Source organism: Dendrobates tinctorius, unplaced genomic scaffold, assembly GCF_039654945.1.
Source record: "Dendrobates tinctorius isolate UK_male_01 unplaced genomic scaffold, ASM3965494v1 ptg000256l, whole genome shotgun sequence".
NCBI classification, from domain to species: Eukaryota; Metazoa; Chordata; class Amphibia; order Anura; family Dendrobatidae; genus Dendrobates; species Dendrobates tinctorius.
The window spans coordinates 4,946,239-4,968,583 of NW_027361923.1; the positions used below are offsets into that span (position 1 = coordinate 4,946,239).

The 22,345-nt window shown below is 47.3% G+C and overlaps 1 protein-coding gene across 3 annotated transcripts in view; it reads right to left on the reverse strand.

Moving 5' to 3' along the window:
* Positions 1–631: 631 nt before the first annotated feature.
* Positions 632–22,345, reverse strand: part of MSANTD4 (Myb/SANT DNA binding domain containing 4 with coiled-coils) — a 44,308-nt gene continuing 22,594 nt past the window's right edge. For 2 of the 3 annotated variants that reach the window (XM_073558376.1, XM_073558375.1), the window contains exons 3-5: positions 17,456–17,557; positions 1,224–1,916; positions 632–985 (exon numbers count right to left, since the gene is read on the reverse strand). In XM_073558376.1, coding sequence (XP_073414477.1) covers positions 1,344–1,916; positions 17,456–17,557 — 675 coding nt within the window. In that variant the 3' untranslated portion in view covers positions 632–985; positions 1,224–1,343. The remainder of the gene's footprint in view (positions 986–1,223; positions 1,917–17,455; positions 17,558–22,345) is intronic. The other variant, XM_073558377.1, reaches the window with a different exon arrangement.

Consider the following 22,345-nt stretch of genomic DNA (forward strand, 5'->3'; position numbering starts at 1 on the left):
TAATGCTGGGGGACATGACAGGTTCCCTTTAAGGTAACCACTATTGTATGTAAAAATAAATAATTTTTCCGTGTCAAAGGTGTCTAAAGCCTTAAAGTCAACTCTTAAAGGGAATCTGTCACCCTTTTCTTCCACTTTCAGCATTGACATCAGGGGCTTATCTACAGCATTCTGTAATGCTGTAGATTCGCCCCCGATGTACCCTGAAAGATAAGAAAAACACGTTAGATTATACTCACCGGAGGGGGCGGTCCGGTCTGATGGGTGTCGCGGTCCGGTCCGGCGCCTCCCATCTTCATACGATGCGTCCTCTTCTTCCCTTCCTGTCGTGGCTTTGCTGCAGGCGCACTGCTCTGCCCTGTTAAGGGCAGAGCAGAGTCCTGCAGTGCGCAGGCGTCGGGAGAGGTCTGGCGCCTGCGCACTGCAGTATTCTGCTCTGCCTTCAACAGGGCAGAGCAGTGCGCCTGCAGCGGAGCCACGACAGGAAGGGAAGAAGAGGACGGCATCGTATGAAGATAGGAGGTGTCGGACCGGACCGCCCCATCCGGTGAGTAATCTAACGTGTTTTTCTTATCTTATGGGTTACATCGGGGGCTTATCTACAGCATTACAGAATGCTGTAGATAAGCCCCTGATGTCAATGCCAGCATCTGATAGTGGAAAAAAGGGTGACAGATTCCCTTTAATTGGGCATTCATTTTGTGCCTAAAAATGGACCAGTCTAATTTTAAAATGTCGAGCTTTTGTTCAGTCTCCAAAGTCAGGTCTAGTAGACAATGTTCTTTATGGTGCAAACCAATAATAATTTGTCTTCATTTATTTCCTTCAAATTTTTAGCGTAAGTAAATGTAAGCCAAGGTTCTCCCGTGTCTAGACTACAAAGCGGACAGATCTTCTTCCCATCAGAGTCATCCATAAAAAGTTTTTTATGTGTACCTGTGACTTTTAGCCATTCATGGTTCATCCGTGGTGGTGGACAGGAAAGCTATATCGTTCAAGTAAAAAAAAAATGGATACAGTTAAAAGCAGCGCTCTAGGATTTGGAAAATTAGATCATATTTAGGATTCTAAGTCTTGGATTTTACTAGCACTAAAATACTAGCGTGGCTTTACTTGTTCACAAAATCTCACATAATTTGATTTATGCAGGCACATCAAAATGTAAGTGGCTCACAATTTGGCTGCACGCTGACCTCTATGCCAAAAACAGCAGAGGAACATACCTGCGTAAGGCCCTGTTGGTAGACGGAACAGAGATCAATGTCTACAGACAAAACAACAAAGACGATGGCGGACCAAAGTCACTGTAAAACTAATGTAATGTACTATTGCGGGGCCCGCTTTTATTGTAAGTGCCCCTCTCGTTGAATTCGTAGACGTTCTTTCTCAACCTGCAGACGTTCCTTCTCTATGTGAAGCTTCTCAGACTCGAACTTTAGGAGCTGTAGCCTCTCCTTTTCTAGCTGAAGATGTTCCCTTTCCAGTTTTAATTTTTCAGCTTCTATGTCCAAGGGTTGCAATACAGTTTTTTCCGACGGCACAAAGTCATTCTCCAGGTTGGCTTTCTCCGCGTGCATGACTTGTAGCCTGAGCTTCTCTCGTTCAATTTGCAAACGTTCTTTCTCAAGCTGGAGTCTCTCATGCTCCATGTCTAAGTGCCGCAATCGCTCTCTTTCAATTTGCAGTCTCTCCTTTTCTACTTGCAGTCTCTCGGCTTCAATGGTTAAACGTTGTCGTTCCATCTCCAACTTCTGCTTCTCTAGGTTTATAAGCAGATGGGAGTCTTTATACGGGATTCTGGCTATAGAACTTAGGGTGCCGAACTCCTCGATTCTGGGAAACTCCTCGGGAAGGTCATTTTCTTCTCTAGAGTCAGGCAATACGGTCGATAACATTTCATCTTCTTCCATTTCGAACTAGGAAAAAGGAAAATGAAAGGTTTTTGAAATTTGCAATTTAAAAGACAAGTATCATCCAAGACACAACTACCTTGAAGAGACTCATGGTTGCCATGTCTTACACCTTCTGGATAGAATGTTATCATCCATATTTGCAAATACACTTCTAAGGCTACTTTCACACTTGCGTTATTTTGCGCTGCGTGCGCAGTGCAAACGCGCATAAAAAACTCATCATGCGTTTTTTGTTATTTTGCGCATGCGTTTTTTTGCGCTGATGTGCGCATAACGATGCGCACGTCGGCGCTCCCATAGACTATAATGTGTTTTTGGGTGAATTTTGTGCACATTGCGTGCGCATGCACTTTTTTTGAGACTGGTCGGACGCACAAAAAATGCAACAGGATGCATTTTGTGCGCCCGGGCGCACACTACAAAAAACCGCATACAAACGCGTACCATGTTAAGTATAGGAGAAAAAAACGCATGCGCATAAAAACGCAAGTGTGAAACCAGCCTAAGTCGTCACTTTGATTCCATGATTCTTTAAAAGAGATAGCCGGGATCTAAACATCTATTCTAACAGCAGGAAATGTGAGAAAATATGCAATTCTCACCTCTTAAAGGGAATCTGTCAGTAGGTTTTGGCTATATAATCTGATAGCAGCACGCAATAGGGGTTAAAACACTGAACTCAACGATGTGTCACTTATCAGGTCGAGTGCTGTTTACAATCAATATAGGTTTATCACCAGGTCATTATTACTGCCAGGAATAGTGCTTATGCGCCTGCTAGTCCAACTACGCCCCCTCTTCTGATCAGCAGCTCACTGTCACTATACAATGTATACAGAAAACTGTGGTGTGGGCAGGATCAGCTTTCTCACCTCTGCTTCATGCTACAACAGTGGAAACAGAAAACTGTGGTGTGGGCGGGATCAGCTTTCTCACCTTTGCTTCATGCTATAACAGTGTATGCAGGATACTGTGGTGTAGGCAGGATCAGCTTTATCACCTCTGCTTCATACTGCAACAGTGTATGCAGGAAACTCTGGTGTGGGCAGGATCAGCTTTCTCACCTCTGATTCATGCTACAACAGTAGATACAGAAAACTGTGGTGTGGGCGGGATCAGCTTTCTCACCTTTGCTTGATGCTACAACAGTGGATACAGAAAACTGTGGTGTGGGCGGGATCAGCTTTCTCACCTCTGCTTCATGCTACAACAGTGTATACAGAAAACTGTGGTGTGGACGGAATCAACTTTCTCACCTCTGCTTCATGCTATAACAGTGTATGCAGGATACTGTGGTGTAGGCAGGATCAGCTTTATCACCTCTGCTTCATACTGCAACAGTGTATGCAGGAAACTCTGGTGTGGGCAGGATCAGCTTTCTCACCTCTGATTCATGCTACAACAGTAGATACAGAAAACTGTGGTGTGGGCGGGATCAGCTTTCTCACCTTTGCTTGATGCTACAACAGTGGATACAGAAAACTGTGGTGTGGACGGAATCAACTTTCTCACCTCTGCTTCATACTACAACGCGTTCCTACACGTGGATTATGGACATGGGTAAGGTTAACCCCTAACTATCTCTTCTGTGTGCCGCAATTGGTCTCCTATCCCTGGGTCCTCTTACATTATATACAGTGGGGCAAAAAAGTATTTAGTCAGTCAGCAATAGTGCAAGTTCCACCACTTAAAAAGATGAGAATCGTCTGTAATTTACATCATAGGTAGACCTCAACTATGGGAGACAAACTGAGAAAAAAAAATCCAGAAAATCACATTGTCTGTTTTTTTTTCATTTTATTTGCATATTATGGTGGAAAATAAGTATTTGGTCAGAAACAAGCAATCAAGATTTCTGGCTCTCACAGACCTGTAACTTCTTCTTTAAGAGTCTCCTCTTTCCTCCACTCATTACCTGTAGTAATGGCACCTGTTTAAACTTGTTATCAGTATAAAAAGACACCTGTGCACACCCTCAAACAGTCTGACTCCAAACTCCACTATGGTGAAGACCAAAGAGCTGTCAAAGGACACCAGAAACAAAATTGTAGCCCTGCACCAGGCTGGGAAGACTGAATCTGCAATAGCCAACCAGCTTGGAGTGAAGAAATCAACTGTGGGAGCAATAATTAGAAAATGGAAGACATACAAGACCACTGATAATCTCCCTCGATCTGGTGCTCCACGCAAAATCCCACCCCGTGGGGTCAGAATGATCACAAGAACGGTGAGCAAAAATCCCAGAACCATGCGGGGGGACCTAGTGAATGAACTGCAGAGAGCTGGGACCAATGTAACAAGGCCTACCATAAGTAACACACTACGCCACCATGGACTCAGATTCTGCAGTGCCAGACGTGTCCCACTGCTTAAGCCTGTACATGTCCGGGCCCGTCTGAAGTTTGCTAGAGAGCATTTGGATGATCCAGAGGAGTTTTGGGAGAATGTCCTATGGTCTGATGAAACCAAACTGGAACTGTTTGGTAGAAACACAACTTGTCGTGTTTGGAGGAAAAAGAATACTGAGTTGCATCCATCAAACACCATACCTACTGTAAAGCATGGTGGTGGAAACATCATGCTTTGGGGCTGTTTCTCTGCAAAGGGGCCAGGACGACTGATCCGGGTACATGAAAGAATGAATGGGGCCATGTATCGTGAGATTTTGAGTGCAAACCTCCTTCCATCAGCAAGGGCATTGAAGATGAAACGTGGCTGGGTCTTTCAACATGACAATGATCCAAAGCACACCGCCAGGGCAACGAAGGAGTGGCTTCGTAAGAAGCATTTCAAGGTCCTGGAGTGGCCTAGCCAGTCTCCAGATCTCAACCCTATAGAAAACCTTTGGAGGGAGTTGAAAGTCCGTGTTGCCAAGCGAAAAGCCAAAAACATCACTGCTCTAGAGGAGATCTGCATGGAGGAATGGGCCAACATACCAACAACAGTGTGTGGCAACCTTGTGAAGACTTACAGAAAACGTTTGACCTCTGTCATTGCCAACAAAGGATATATCACAAAGTATTGAGATGAAATTTTGTTTCTGACCAAATACTTATTTTCCACCATAATTTGCAAATAAAATGAAAAAAAAACAGACAATGTGATTTTCTGGATTTTTTTTTCTCAGTTTGTCTCCCATAGTTGAGGTCTACCTATGATGTAAATTACAGACGCCTCTCATCTTTTTAAGTGGTGGAACTTGCACTATTGCTGACTGACTAAATACTTTTTTGACCCACTGTATGTGTGGTGACTAGAGTTGAGCGAAACGGGTCGAAAAAATTCAAAAGTCGCCGACTTTTGGCAAAGTCGGGTTTCATGAAACGAAACCCGACCCTAGGATGAGGTCGGCCACGAGGTCGGCGACTTACGCGCCAAAGTCGCGTTTCAAAAGTTTGTTTTGCGCTCTTTTTCAGCCAATCAGGATCCACGGACACTGTGGGCAATGTGATGACCTAGGCACGGGTCACCACCATCTTTCAGAAGGGCATGCAAGTGATTGGCTTGCTTTGGTGGGCGTCACAGGGGGTATAAAAGGGCGTGCACGCCGACCGCCATCTTACTTCTGCCGATCTTAGTATAGGGAGAGGTTGCTGCTGATTCTGTAGGGAGAGCGTTAGGCAGGGAAGAAGACAAAAAAACTGCTTCTGCTGCTAGCGATTTGGCCTGCACAACACACAAGTCACTGTGTGTGCAGTGCAAGGGGAGGCTATATAGTGGTGTATCAGTGGTGTTGGTTGTTGGGCTGCCTTTTAAGGCTTCCTGACACGCTGGCATTGCTGTTTACCCACTGCTCCGCAAACTGCTTTTTTAAAAGCAATCCAATCTCCCTTATCCTCTAGTCACTTTTGTCACAGCTGTGCCATCGAGCATGTCACATAGCGCTCAGATATCAGTGGGCCTCACACAATCCACAAGTGTCCAGTGTCCAAAAGTGTGCGCAGAGATTCAAAATCTCCATTATCCTCTCGTCACTTTGGTCACAGGCAGCTGTGCCATCGAGCGTGTCACATAGCGCTCAGATATCAGTGGGCCTCACACAATCCACAAGTGTCCAGTGTCCAAAAGTGTGCGCAGAGATTCAAAATCTCCATTATCCTCTCGTCACTTTGGTCACAGGCAGCTGTGCCATCGAGCGTGTCACATAGCGCTCAGATATCAGTGGGCCTCACACAATCCACAAGTGTCCAGTGTCCAAAAGTGTGCGCAGAGATTCAAAATCTCCATTATCCTCTCGTCACTTTGGTCACAGGCAGCTGTGCCATCGAGCGTGTCAGATTGCGCTCAGATATCAGTGGGCCTCACACAATCCACAAGTGTCCAGTGTCCAAAAGTGTGCGCAGAGATTCAAAATCTCCATTATCCTCTCGTCACTTTGGTCACAGGCTGCTGTGCTATCGAGCGTGTCACATAGCGCTCAGATATCAGTGGGCCTCACACAATCCACAAGTGTCCAGTGTCCAAAAGTGTGCGCAGAGATTCAAAATCTCCATTATCCTCTCGTCACTTTGGTCACAGGCAGCTGTGCCATCGAGCGTGTCACATAGCGCTCAGATATCAGTGGGCCTCACACAATCCACAAGTGTCCAGTGTACAAAAGTGTGCGCAGAGATTCAAAATCTCCATTATCCTCTCGTCACTTTGGTCACAGGCAGCTGTGCCATCGAGCGTGTCACATAGCGCTCAGATATCAGTGGGCCTCACACAATCCACAAGTGTCCAGTGTCCAAAAGTGTGCGCAGAGATTCAAAATCTCCATTATCCTCTCGTCACTTTGGTCACAGGCAGCTGTGCCATCGAGCGTGTCACATAGCGCTCAGATATCAGTGGGCCTCACACAATCCACAAGTGTCCAGTGTCCAAAAGTGTGCGCAGAGATTCAAAATCTCCATTATCCTCTCGTCACTTTGGTCACAGGCAGCTGTGCCATCGAGCGTGTCACATAGCGCTCAGATATCAGTGGGCCTCACACAATCCACAAGTGTCCAGTGTCCAAAAGTGTGCGCAGAGATTCAAAATCTCCATTATCCTCTCGTCACTTTGGTCACAGGCAGCTGTGCCATCGAGCCTGTCACATAGCGCTCAGATATCAGTGGGCCTCACACAATCCACAAGTGTCCAGTGTCCAAAAGTGTGCGCAGAGATTCAAAATCTCCATTATCCTCTCGTCACTTTGGTCACAGGCAGCTGTGCCATCGAGCCTGTCACATAGCGCTCAGATATCAGTGGGCCTCACACAATCCACAAGTGTCCAGTGTCCAAAAGTGTGCGCAGAGATTCAAAATCTCCATTATCCTCTCGTCACTTTGGTCACAGGCAGCTGTGCCATCGAGCGTGTCACATAGCGCTCAGATATCAGTGGGCCTCACACAATCCAAAAGTGTCCACTGTCCACAAGTGTGTGCAGAAATTCTAAATCTCCCCTGTCCTATAGACACCTTGTACCTTGTTTTACATTACTATATAGTTTGTTGGATTTTGTCTACATTTCTACCAAAAATGAGGAAGGCTGGTGGAAGAGGCCGTGGAATTGGGCGGGGGTTGGCAGCTGGTAATGATGGTGTTGGTGGTGGATCTGATGGTAGTGGCAAGAGCAAAATAGGACCGAATGCAGGAGGTGCTGACCCTGTGTCATCGTCTGTCTACATAAGGCCTCGAACGCTTAGTTTTCTAGGAGTTGGCAAACCGCTTTTAAAGGCAGAGCATCAGGAAAAAGTTTTGTCTTACATTGCTGACTCAGCCTCCAGCTCTATCGCCTCCTCTTCTTCAGTTGTAAAAAGTAAAAGCACTGAGTCGTCATTGGAGGCTCATGTTCATGAACCACACCTTTCCTTGTGTCCTTCACCCCAACCAAGATTGAAGGATGACGCAGGCCATACTACTGATTACTCCATGGAGCTGTTTTCACATACCATGCCTGGATTATCAAGTCAAATGGTGAATTACCCAGGCCAAGATGAATCTGACATGGAGTGCACTGATGCACAGCCGCTGATGGATGATTCTGCTGGTACATTCACTCAGAGCACTACATTGTCCTCGCAGTGTACAGAGCCAGATTTTGACCCTGATGAGACTCAGGTGCCCCTTCCCGCACACTATACCACCATACACGGTGACACAGAGAAAGGTGCACATGACATAGAAGAGGAGGTGATGGATGACCCAGTTGTTGACCCAGATTGGCATCCATTGGGGGAAGAGGGTGCTGCTTCCAATAGCTCAGATGAGGAGCATCCACAGCAGACATCGACATCGCAACAGCTGTTATCTGGCAGGCCCGGAGTACTCCAAAGACAGGTTCCAAACATCAAAAGAGTTGCTGGACAGCTTGTCCAGAGGGTCAAAAGATCACAGCGTGCTAGGCCGCAAAATGTCTGCCAAAGTAGGAAGAGTGCAGTGTGGCACTTTTTTGAACAAAATCCTCATGATCAGGCCAAGGTTATCTGTAAGAAGTGCGCAAAGACCTTTAGCCGAGGAAAAATCTGAAAAATTTGAATACCAGTTGCATGCTTAGACATTTAACCAGCATGCACTTGCAAGCGTGGACACAACACCAAACCTCAAGTGCCACATGTGCAACTGATCACAACGAAGGTAGTCAGCAACGCTACATTGTTTCCCCCACTGTAAGCCCACAGGTTAGCACAGCAGCAAATGTTGAGGTGTCGTTGCAAGGCCACAGCAGTCAGGGAATCCCACTGTTATATCAACGAAAGACTGATTCTAGGCCATCAGAAAGAACACCAACTCCATCACCATCATCAACCCTCTCTCAGTCCGCCCTGTCCACCGCTACTTCCACCATATGCAGCTCTCAAGTCCAGCTCACCCTCCCAGACACTATGAGTAGGTCAAGAAAGTACTCAGTCTCTCATCCGCGTACACTGGGTTTGAACGCCCACATTGCCAAACTAATCTCGTTTGAGATGATGCCCTTTCGGTTGGTGGAAAGCACAGCTTTCCGCGAACTCATGGCCTATGCAGTACCACGCTATGACCTACCCAGTCGCCACTTCTTCTCTCGCAAAGCCATCCCAGCCCTCCACCATCATGTGAAAGACCGCATTGTCCATGCACTCAAGCAGTCAGTGAGCGGAAAGGTGCACCTCACAACTGATGCATGGTCCAGTCGGCATGGCCAGGGCCGTTACGTGTCCATCACTGCGCACTGGCTTAATGTGGTGGATGCAGGGTCCACAGGGGACAGCGGTGGTGGGACAGTGCTGCCTAGCCCACGGTATAGGAAACAGTTGGCTGTAGGCGTTCGACCCTCCTCCTCCTCCTCCAGAAGCGAAAGCTCGTCCACAGAGCGCAGTCGTACGAGCACTCCATCTGCAGCTGCCACTGTTGCACACGATGTGTCCCCCTATCGAGCAGCTAGTGGAAAGCGTCAGCAGGCTGTGTTGCAGATGATGTGTTTGGGCGACAGACACACCGCCGAGGTGCTGGCCGAGTACTTGAAGCGACAAACTGAGTCATGGCTGGGCAGTGTACATCTTGAGGCAGGCAAGGTAGTTAGTGATAACGGGCGTAATTTTGTGGCAGCCATAGCCCTTTCAAAACTCAGCCACATACCTTGCTTGGCTCACACCTTGAACCTGGTGGTGCAGTGCTTCCTCAAAAATTATCCGGAGTTAACAGCCCTGCTCCAGAAGGTGCGAAGACTGTGCGCGCACATCCGCCGGTCGCCTGTACACTCCGTTCGTATGCAGAAGCTGCAGCGATTGCTCCACCTTCCCAACCACCGCCTCATTATCGACATTGCAACAAGGTGGAACTCCACCCTGCACATGGTGGAGCGGCTGTGCGAGCAGAGGCAGGCCATAATGCATTTGTGGGAGGATACACGGCCAGGCACTTTGAGAGCAGACATGGAGTTGACAGGCGTGCAGTGGTCGAAGCTGAAAGACCTTTGTAAAGTCCTTCAGTGTTTTGAGGAATGCACACGGCTGGTAAGCGCAGACGACGCCATCCTAAGCATGAGCATCCCACTTATGCGTCTGCTCATGCAAACTTTGACGCACCTTAAGGAGCAGGCGTCTGCAGCCAATGTTGATGAGGAGGAAGAGGAGGAGGGAATCCTTGATGACATTCAGCCATTGTCTGCTCAGGGACCTCTCCTGGACGAGGTGGAGGAAGAAGAGGAGGAGGTGGAGGATGATGGGGATGATTGCTTAGGGGAGGAGGATGCATCTCGTGGGGCAAGTGAAAATGTTGGCGTGGCAAGGTCTGGTACAGGGTTTGTGCGTGACTGGAGGGATGTGGATTTGCCAGAAAGTGCTCCTCCACCCAGCACTCGCAGTGCATCATTGACACCGGGAACATTGGCCCACATGTCAGATTATGCCTTGCAGATCCTAAAAAGGGACCCCCCCGCACTGCCAAAATGATGAACGATGACGACTACTGGTTGGCCAGCATCCTGGATCCACGCTATAAAGGCAAATTACAAAACATCATGCCACAGGAGAACCTTGACCTAATATTGGCTAATAAACAAGCAACTCTGGTAAATCGGTTGCTTGAGGCATTCCCAGCACACAGCAGCGGTGATGGTTCTCACACGAGCCGTACGGGCCGGGGGCAGCTTGGCAGAGGTGTTCGTGGTGCACACAGCAGAAGTGGCGTTGGAGACAGGGGTTTCATGACAATGTTGTGGACTGATTTTTCAAATACCGCTCACACAACTGGTAATACTGCATCGATGGAAAGTGACAGGAGACAGCAGTTGTCAACTATGGTTACAAACTACTTTTCCTCCCATATCGATGTTCTCCCACACAGGTCATTCCCCTTTGACTATTGGGCCGCTAAACTGGACACCTGGCCTGAATTGGCCCAATATGCCTTACAGGAGCTTGCTTGCCCAGCTGCAAGTGTGCTATCGGAAAGAGTCTTCAGTGCAGCTGGATCAATCCTGACAGAAAAAAGGACCCGTCTGTCAACCCAAAATGTGGATGATCTAATCTTCATTAAAATGAACCACGCATGGGTTTCCAAGGATTTTGTCCCACCTTCCCCTGATGACACATAGGGTGACAGAAAAATGGCTTGCTTTGGTCCACCTCTTCCTGGTACTTCACCTATTTCGCCTTTTGCATCAGCTGAATGTCCAACATCAACATATGCCACTTTCTAAAAATCCCTAACTGTGCTGCCTCCCCCCCCCCATGGCCGGGGTCACCACCTAGCGCACGACACCGTGCGAGTGCCGTTGCCCTGGACAGGTGGGTAGGCCGACTCTTGGGCGCGGGCACTGGCACAGGGTCCCTCATAGTGCAATCAAGTGTCTCTGACGGTGGTGGTGCACACCCGCCGTCAGACACACCGCTGTACTATGAGGGGCCCAGTGCCAGTACCGACGCCCACGAGTGGGCCCCCCTTGCTGGGGCAGGGCCCCAGCATTTGCAATCTTTACCTCTCCCTGCTCCTCCGCTGTGTAATCTGGGCCGTCAAATCCATACTGTGCCTGACACCGTCTGAGCCTGCCTCCTGAGACATATATTTTGAATGTGTACGCTATCCATACATGTTATCCGGGGATACGGTACCCTTTCTAACCTTTGTGCAATCACGTGCAATCCATACTGGGCCTAACACCGTCTGAGCCTGCCTCCTGAGACATATATTTTGAATGTGTACGCTATCCATACATGTTATCCGGGGATACGGTACCCTTTCTAACCTTTGTGCAATCACGTGCAATCCATACTGGGCCTAACACCGTCTGAGCCTGCCTCCTGAGACATATATTTTGAATGTGTACGCTATCCATACATGTTATCCGGGGATACGGTACCCTTTCTAACCTTTGTGCAATCACGTGCAATCCATACTGGGCCTAACACCGTCTGAGCCTGCCTCCTGAGACATATATTTTGAATGTGTACGCTATCCATACATGTTATCCGGGGATACAGTACCCTTTCTAACCTTTGTGCAATCACGTGCAATCCATACTGGGCCTAACACCGTCTGAGCCTGCCTCCTGAGACATATATTTTGAATGTATACGCTATCCATACATGTTATCCAGGGATACGGTACCCTTTCTAACCTTTGTGCAATCACGTGCAATCCATACTGGGCGTGAAAACGGCTGGCGAGCTGTTAAGCAAGCTACAGCACCTGTCCAGACAAGTACAGGGATTCCCTAGCGAGGAGACTTATTTGATTGTTTTCAATGTTGGGACAGCAATTTTTGGGGAGCACTATACTCTGGAGAATGATAGATGGGGCCCACCATACACTGGAACATTCCAAAGGTGGACATCAGACACTGGAGCAGCATTTACAGGGCCCATTATACACTAGAGCATTAGAAATGGGGCCCATTATGTTTGGAGCATTATTTGGGCCCATAAGACATTGGAGCTTCATCCATGGGGACCAACATATACTGTAGCATTATGTGGAGCTCATCATATACTGTTTCAAACATTATATGGGACCAATGATTCTGTATGGAGAAATAGATGGGCCTCGTCATGAGATGTAAAAAGTGAGGTATTTTTCATTGTACTATACCGCTATTTATCTGCCGTATCGGAGCATGATGAGTTGTGGTATGTGTTAAAGGGGCGCTCTTTCGCCCAGGGCACATGAAAACCTGCAGCCAGCCCTCCCCCCCCACAACTTTAGCGAAATAACCCCCATTTTTCAGTGCGTAACTTATATTATGAAGTTAATTACGGTTGACAAGCTTAAGTAAGAAGAATTGATGCTTTTGGCATTCAAATGGGCACTGTAGGTGTGTTTCCTGTCCTCCTCTCACTGCCGACTTTTATTCCCCATTGACTTACATTGGGTTTCGTGTTTCGGGACTTTTCCCTATAATCGGACGATCTTGCTCGACCCGACTTTTGGAAAAGTCGGGTTTCACGAAACGAAACGCGACCCTAAAAAAACAAAAGTCGCTCAACTCTAGTGGTGACTATCAGGATTTACTACAGGGGATACTATCATTTGTAGAGTTGAGCGAAACAGGTCGGTCAGATTCAAAAGTCGCCGACTTACGCCAAAGTCGGGTTTCATGAAACGAAACTCAACCACAGTGTGAAGTCGGCCATGCGGTCGGCGACCCAAGCGCCAAAGTCGGGTTTTGCTAAATGCTTGCACGTGACTTTTTTCAGCCAATGAGAGAAGTGGAGCGTAGCAGAGCGGGAGCGTAGCTGGAGTGGGAGTGAGAGAGAGAGGGAGAGGGAGAGAAAAGAGAGAGAGATTACGCCGCCTCTAGGGTTAAAATTCATGCCAGGTGTGTTTACAGTCCTCCATTCACTGCCGACTTTTCTCCCCATTGACTTGCATTGGATTTAGTGTTTCACGACTTTTCCCTATAGTCGGCCGATTTCGTTTTGAGAAAGTCGGGTTTCATGAAACCCCACTCGACCCTAAAAAAGGCAAAGTCGCTCATCTCTAGTCATTAGGAGGCTTAGGGGAATTTTCCCATGGCAATAGGCCACAGGTTTAGGGAAATTATTCTAAAATGGGAGTGTGTACTTTTCACTCCCTACCCCATGTAGCCTATCCCATTGTGTAGGACTCTTTGTTATCTGGCATTCCCGGCCCATGAACAAATATCTCTATGTTTCGTGTACATTTTGTGCTGCATTATATATGTTATGTCTGTATTTTAACATTTATATGATTGAATTAAAGACTCCTTTAATATTCAGAATTATTGGTATTATGGTTTTGATTGCTCCAGTGCTTTGGTGTTATTATTATGCATTCTGTACTTGGGATTTTGTTGTCCAATATCATAAATAGTAGGGTTGCTCAGTACGTCAGAGGCAAGATAGAATACTGTTTTATCGGTGTAGGTGACAGGCCCTATAGCAAAAATAAAAATGAAGCCGTCTTGGGTTTGGAAAGGGTGGCCCGACACTCGGATCAGTGTCTAGTGGGATGGAGAAACACGGGTTCACGCTAACATTTTGGAAAATGAAATGGCCTTTAGAGGAGAATGCCTCTATAATGTGGCAGGAGATTTATTATACATCTTTTTTTTTTTCTTGCAGATTCCTTATCAGTTCTTGGAGAATAATCCTCCTTAGGCTACGTTCAGTATTTGGTCAGTATTTTACATCAGTATTTGTAAGGCAAGATCAGGAGTGGAACAAAGGAAAAGTATAAGGCTGAGTTCAGACAATGAGATTTTGGTTGCGTTTTTGAAGCCTCGTGTTTTTGCTCCATCAGGAACGCAGCGTCTTACCGTTCTAGGAAAGTGGATGGGATTTATAGAAATCTCCTGCCCGCTGCGCTTCTTTTTTTTTTTTTACTGTGTAAACTGACCTGCGGACCGTTTTTCAAATCCTCAACATGTTAATTTTTCTTGCAGGTACACTGAGTTTTCTGTGCAGATACACATCAAAAACACATGTAATCCGCACCTGAGTATAGCAATAAGGCTTTGTCAAAGCAAAAAAAAAACAGGAAGAATCAAAAACAAAGCAGCTTTGTTTTTGATTCCTGACCGGATGGGGCGGGCAGGGAGCCGGCAGGGGGCGGGGCTTAGCGCCGGCCGTGCGCTGGGTGGAATAAACGCTAGTGTGAAACTAGCCTCACCTACCATGTTTGTACATAACTACAATTCACCTGGAAAATAAACCTTCTTCTGTAATTTTCATAAGTGCCTCCTGCAGTCGAGTTCAAGCTACCTGATGATATATCTACGTGTGAGTACTGGCTTGTACTGAGGCAGCCTAGAAACGGTGTCTCAAGCGCCCACCACTTGCAGCCTAGTTATGGAGTCAGAATAGGCTTAGTGCAGCTGCAGTCCTAGAATATAATAAAAGATTTGAAGGCCATGCCTTTCGATCTGTCCAGTGACTCCTTTTCTAGTACCACATTGCATTATTACATTTACCACAATACAATGATCTTCGCTTGTTCTTTTGGCAAATGGAGAAATGACAAATGGAGGTTCACTGCTGTTTCTTACTGACTTTATGGAGTCTATTTCATGCGTATTCACTTTTCTAAAATTAATTGCTGGTGTCTTTCAATGTCCTTCCAATGAGAAACACCATCTATCAAGAAGATCAGGATTCACTAAGGCCCCGACCTCGATTCATTAAGATTAGTGTATTTTATGCTAGTATTGTTAATGAGGGGCGTGCATGGATAATATTTGCCAAATTCATTTAGAAGCGCACACTAATTAATGAATTTGGCACACCTTAGTAATATTAGCATCTCTGAAGCTTGCCAGGAATGTTACTCCAGTCATAGACAGGAGTAGCACCTCTGGAGTAAGAAATGCCACGACTTTAGAAGAAATTTATGGGTGCGCATAGTCATGCCTTGTCTCCACCCTAGGCTTGCCCATTTTGTTTGAGCTGCAAAAAAAAAAAAAAACTGGCATGAAAACACCAAAAATTCACAAACATTTTGTGAATTTTCAAAGTGTTTTATTCCAGAAATGAATTTTTAATTGTTAGCTTCATAGAAACATTAATCTTTTATAAATATGTGCCTTTTTTTAAATTTTATATTTGTCTGTCATAAATAGTATAACTGTGTAATTTGCTATAATGTCATTATGTATTTATGATTTTATTCCATTAATTGAGGTGATCATGATCTCAATCTAATACTGTGGATGCTGCAGATCTACAACGTAGACCATGGATTCAGGTTGCAGGCTACCTTATATACGTGGGGGTTATATAGGTTATCATGCTACCCTACAGTACGTACATGGGATTATATATGCTGCCATATTATCCTATGTATATGGGGTTATGTAGGCTGGTATTGGACATTCAGGGAAGTCTAAACTACTGAATCAGAAAAAGAATCTCTGCATACAAAAAACATTTTTGGTCAAAAATTAAAATATCCCATTTCCCCATTAACACTAACTTTCAGTTTGGATAATTTAGTGATGGAGGTTGGGCAATGCCAGATATCTCCATTGCCACATAATGTTCATTCTATGGACAACAGTACTGAGACACCTCCAAACTACACCTACAGGAGCCTTTATGGCTTCCCATTCTACATCCATAGACATTAATATGAAGTTGGTCCACATTTTGCCCTTATAACAGCTTCCACTCTTCTAGGAAGGCTTTCTATAAGAATTTTGACCCCTTCGTCCAGAAGATAATTTGTGAGGTCAGACACTGATGTTGGGGAAAGGCTGGGCTCAAAATCTCTCTGGTGTAGTTCATCCCAAAGTTGTTGGATGGGGCTGAGGTCCGGGCTCAGTGCGGCCGCTCATGTCCTTCCACTAAACTCCCCCAACGATGCCTGTATGGAACTTGTGCACTGGGCACAGCCATGGGGACAGAAAATGGTCCTCCCCAAACTGTTCCCACAAAGCAGGAGGCTACAATTGTCCAAAATGTCTTGTAAGTTAAAGCATTAAGATTTCCTTTCATTGGAATTAAGGAACAGAGTGCGACCCCTGGACTACAACCTCATAGTATTATCCCTCCTCCACCATTCAGTCAGGTGGTAATGTTCTCCTTGCATTTACCAAACCCACACTCCTCCATCAGATACCAGATACAGAAGTGTGATCCGTCACTGCACAGAACACATTTCCTCCAGAGTCCAGTGGTGGCGGCTTTACACCACTCCATCCGATTGTCTGCATTGTGCTTGGTGATGTACGGCTGCATGCAGCTGCTCGGCCATGAAGCTACTGGCGGGGGTGCAGTGTTTGTGCTAATCTTAATACCAGAGGGGGTCTGGACTCTACAGTTATGGGGGCAGCAGAGCGTTGGTGAGTTTTCTGGCCTCTGATACTCAGCACTTGACCCCCCGCTCTGTAACATTACGGGGTCTCCATTTTGTGGCTGAGTTGCTGCGGTTCCATCCACTTTTCCATAATATCACTCACAGGTGACGGTGGAGGAAGAAATGTAATGAATGGACTTGTTACCCCGGTGGCTCCTATTACAGGACCTCGCTGGTATCAGTGACCCCTTTACCACTAGCCATTCTGTCACGTTAGTAAAGGCGGACGGCATGGTGTGGGGAAGATATTATACATAGGGGGGGCACAAGGGGCCGGATGTTAACACCGGGGTGGATGGTTTACACCAGGGGATGGATTTTATACATTTGGGGCAATGGAGCTGAATGAAAAACCTGAATTCAATGATTAAGAGGTGTGTCCCAGAACTTTTATCCAATAGTCTCTCTTAAGAGTAGACAGATAAAATCGAAACTGCAATTTTATATTCCCCTTAACCCCAAGCTGTAAACTAGGTTTTGTCAGCCAGTTTGACTTATCATTTGGGCATTGGAGTAGAGCCTAAACGCCATAGGTTTGTTGACCAATGTTGGCCAATTATAGCGCTAAGTGCTCCTCAAAAACATTTTATGGACCCAAGTGATGGTTATTCTAGTAATAGTGGTTGGTAAGAGTCCATCGACAAACATGACATTTTTGCCCGTTCCTCTTGTTGTCTATCATCATATTTGTACATAATTACACAATTTTCACCTAGAACAATAGGTCCAAGGTTAATGTCTTGTTCTCATGGTAGATGGCATTGATCTTTCTAACATTACGGGTCACATACCTTCTCTTCACTAGGCGTCTGATTATACACAATTCTATTTTGACGGGAGTTGAACTGGATTCCAAAGCAAGGATGTGATATTCTCTTTTTCCAGTTAGGACCCTGTAATGTCAGAAGAGGTCAATAGAATTGTCCTGTGTCTCAGTAGGTCTACATACGTAAGGGCAACAGAATTATTGTGGATGTATGTATTTTCTATATTCCAGACTTTTGTTAGCCTTTTCCTACAAAACTTGCAATTTTGGTTAGAGAGGAATAACCACCATTCCATTGGGTTTCTTTTAGGATTGTTATATTATGTAGGGTGAGTTTCGATCAACTAATTTGGCTTTGTGTCACTGAGATGCTAAAAAATCTCTGAGAATAATTCAAAATTGATTAAAAACTTCCATCTTCCTCTTTCCCTACCAGACCCTAACAAAATAGGGTAAGTTGTGTCAGAGCCGTGATATATTATATTCTGAAGTCAGGACAGATCTAGCAGTGGAAACTTGATGTGATGGAGGACACAACCGGTCCAGGTCTCATTCTACAAGTACGGTGGAATGGGTGGATGGTGTCATGGTAGGAAGTTGGTGGGGAATGGACAAATATACAAATTTTCTATAACATACACTAAAGAGACAATATAATCAAAACATTTTTTACATTAAGTGTCAACCCTTACAAAATGCTTACGAGGGTGATGGTAGAGCAGATATCACATCTGGTCTACAGGCTACAAAACACAACAGCAAGTTTCATGCAGATAGGGAGTAACTTAACTGATGTAAAGGGGTCTTCTGCCTTTAGAAAGGTGGACCCCAAATGATTCCTGTGATATAAAATAACAATGTCAGATAGTACTCACCCTCCCCAGCTCCAGAGCTGGCTCACCGCCGCTGCTCTGGTCTCTGTTTTGGCTGAAGCGGTGACGTCATGTCGACAGCGTTCATCACTACTGCAGCTGTAGGGAAGGTGACCTGACGGACGGACTGACTGGTCAGGTATCAAAGGGGTTTGCACTTGTCAGGCAGGATGTCAGTTATGACAGAAGGGAAAACAGCTAGGAAAGTGTAGGTGACGTGCATTACCTGGAATTGACATTAGGGGGCAGGGAGGAGTGTGAGCATAGGACTTGACATCAGCTTAGGTTCTAAGAAACCGTTGGTCATGGGGGGCGGAGTTACAGGGAATCGGGAAAGCTATAAATTTGACAGGAGGGTTCCAGAAGATTCCAGTCCCCAGGGGGAGCTCAAGTGATGAGGAGACTGTGACAGTTGGTGCACTGTGAGGAAAACCTAACTAGGGGACTGAGGAGAAAGGAAGTCAAGGGGTAGGGTCCTGACATGAAGTACCGCAGTATAGACGAGGCTCCGGGTGTGGGACACCGTATTTGGAACGACGTATGACCAGTAAAATTACTGTTGGTGTACAGGCCTACGGCAGCCACAGTGAAGGAGCTGTCAGAGCGTCACAGAGTGAAAAGGGACGGTATGTATATATACGTCCCTGTTGAAAGTACGCTGTCTCAATGTGTTCTGTAACCCGAGAGCTGTGAAGAGAATTGCGGTGTGTTGTGGGACCGTCAGGCGGACGGTGAAAGAAAGAATAAACTTGGCCCTGTTGCACCAGAAACGTGCCTCCATCTTGTGTCTGTACGTCACTGCGCGGTATCCAGAGGGACCACCCCCCAGCCCGGCCCACCGACCCTACACTTGGCGTAGTCGGCAGGATCAACGCCGCTAATACAATATCTTCTGCGGCAGGCCTGCCTCTGAGGAATGGAAACGGACTTGGACTGCACTGTTTGGATTATAAACACCTGTGGATTACAAATTACCAACCTGTGGATTAAAAATTGGGAGCGCTGTGGCATATCTGCGTTGCCAGCAGAGGATCCGGGGCGGTACCAGGTTCGGAGCAAGATGGCGGTGCTGCTTCAGTGCAGAGGAGAGGTCCGGGTGTTTGCAGCCGTTCTGGATGGACTGGGACCCCCTCCTACGTACCCCTGGGGACAGCGATATGTACCAGGAGGCCGACGCTCCCACATACTGGACCCTGGCAGGTGGGTGGAAAGGCCTGCCGTCGCCCCACCCAGCAGAGGGAGTGGCACCGAGGAAAAGATTGGCTGGGGCTATTTGGCGCCATTCGATTGCTGCCCACCGGACGGGATGAGACGCTGCGGTTGTCGAGGCATCGGCCGCCTTGAGTGGCGATGGCAGCGGGAGGTCGAGCTCCGCCAGCAGATCTATACCTCGGAGTCACGATCAGCCAGTCTGATCTCGGGTGGAGGAGCGGAGCCATGGCGGAGCCTCTCCGCGGAACCTCTGAGCCTGGAGGCCAGCCCCACCGGACGGTGGAGTGAAGAGTGGAGACTGCAGGAGCAGCCGCGGAAAGATGTGACGGAGACCGCGGTGCCGGGGAAGGTGAGAGTTCCCCCGGCTCTACCAGCGGCTCCGCAAGCGGCCCCCACCACTCAGCCACAGCACGCGGCCTCCTGTGATCCCGAAAGTCTGGCCAAGGAAAACACCACTGTCTATGCGGAGCTGAATGGTGTCTCCACTCCCAGCCCCGAGCCACCCCGCCCGGTGACGCCACGCCCGGTGTCGCCGGTGCGGAGCCTGTCTCCAGAAGACGCTGTTGCGTTCCCCCTGCAAGTGGCGACATCCTCCCCGAAACCGGCCGTTACTCCGGTTATGCCGGCTCCGGCTGAAGCTCCGGATGCAGTTCACCCTGCGGCCGTGGCTATGCCGGCGTTGGAACTGGCTGCAGCCTATTTGTCAGGCCCTGTGGCCCAACCTTTGGAAAACCTGACTGCCCCATCCGCCATCCGGCCCCAGCGGCTGCTGGGCCACTGACATCATCCGCCGCCTCTGCCCTGTTTTCACCCCCGGCTATATCCCGCCCACCGGACTCCCGGGCTTATACCGGACCCTCGGTTTGGGTCGCAGAAGTTGTGAAAAAGAAGAAGGCCAGAGAGCAGGAAGTATGGAACCTGCTCCATGCAAAGGGGGAAGCTGGCATGGCGGCTACACGATCCTTGGGATGGCTCGTGTACACCAATATACCAAAAGGGTACGGGTTTATTCGAGATAGTGAGACTGGCCAGAAAGTCTACATAAATGTAACTTCTATACGTCATGGCAGGGCCTTGAAGGAAGGGGACTTAGTGTCCTATTACAAGGAATATTGTCCTCGCGGTTACTATGCGGTTGCTGTACTCGCAGAGCCCAAAGAGTGTGGGCCCCCGTAAAAAAAAAGGACTTTTAGGACACTCTTCGTACCCCAGGAACCTCACGGCTGTGGGGTCCCTTGCTACCAGTCACCGGAAAGTGAATTGGACTGTCGGGAGTTCGTTGCACCATTGTGCATGTCATAAGGACATTTTTTGTGAAAAGGAATTTTTTTTTTTTGTTATTTATTTGTTGTTTCTATTTTCTCTTTCTTGCTTGCTCCGTTCTATGTTTTTTTAGCAAAGTACACGTTTAGTTGTTTGCCTGACAGAGCGGGGATATGAAGAAGCGAAGGAGTGTCCAGGTCCAAGGAAGGGGGAGAAAATCTGTTATGTTTTATTGTTTCTGTGTGTGATGGTTTTAAAGCAATAGTAAAAAAAAAAATATATATATATATATATATATATATATATATATATATATAAGAAAATGGGGTACTTGTGATATTATAAAGTTGTTCTGATGTATAATATGCACAAGAAAATGCAACAGGTCCGGGTAAGAGATGATCTGTGTGACCGAAGGAAACGTGAGACCGAAGGGGTCTATAAGTTGAGAAGGTCTGGGAGACCAAGGCGCCGACCATGACTGGCAACTAAGAGAAAGGCAAAGAGATGGAAGAAGTGAAACAGACAGTAGTCCCAGGTCAGGTCCCTGACACCACAGACACCCCAGAAAGAAGAGGGCGGGCACTGACAATGATCTGGTAGGTGTAAGGTCTCGATCATGGCATACTGGATTGTGAAAAGTGGCAGAAGGGGAGAGTAGGGGAAGGTACACGCTGGAGGGAGAGAATCCAGGTGTACCTAGCCCAATTTTGAAAGATGCTATCATGTGGCGTGCGCGCTGGCGAGTGGCAGTAGGCCGCTCGGAGCATGGTGCTCCCGGTTTGTTTCGGCCCCCGCGGGTAGTGGGTTTGGCCCAACAACTGGTCCGACAACAGATGGTAGAAAAAGCTTCAGAATGACGAAGGTAGGGGGCTATGATTGTCGGGGACGACAATAGACAAAAGAAGGAGGAGTGTAGGGAAGGTGACCTGACGGACGAACTGACAGGTCAGGTTTCAAAGGGGTTTGCACTTGTCAGGCAGGATGTCAGTTATGACAGAAGGGAAAACAGCTAGGAAAGTGTAGGTGACGTGCAGTAGCTGGAATTGACATTAGAGGGCAGGGAGGAGTGTGAGCATAGGACTTGACATCAGCTTAGGGCTAAGAAACCGTTGGTCATTGGGGGCGGAGTTACAGGGAACCGGGAAAGCTAAAAATTTCACAGTAGGGTTCCAGAAGATTCCAGTTCCCAGGGGGAGCTCAAGTGACAAGAGGACTGTGACAGTTGGTGCACTAGGAGGAAAACCTAACTAGGGGACTGAGGAGAAAGGAAGTCAAGGGGGGTGGTCCTGACACGAAGTACCGCAGTATAGACGAGGCTCCGGGTGTAGGACACCGTATTTGGAACGACGTATGACCAGTAAAATTACTGTTGGTGTACAGGCCTACGGCAGCCACAGTGACGGAGCTGTCAGAACGTCACAGAGTGAAAAGGGACGGTACGTATATATGCGTCCCTGTTGAAAGTACGCTGTCTCAATGTGTTCTGTAACCCGAGAGCTGTGAAGAGAATTGCGGTGGGTTGTGGGACCGTCAGGCGGACGGTGAAAGAAAGAATAAACTTGGAC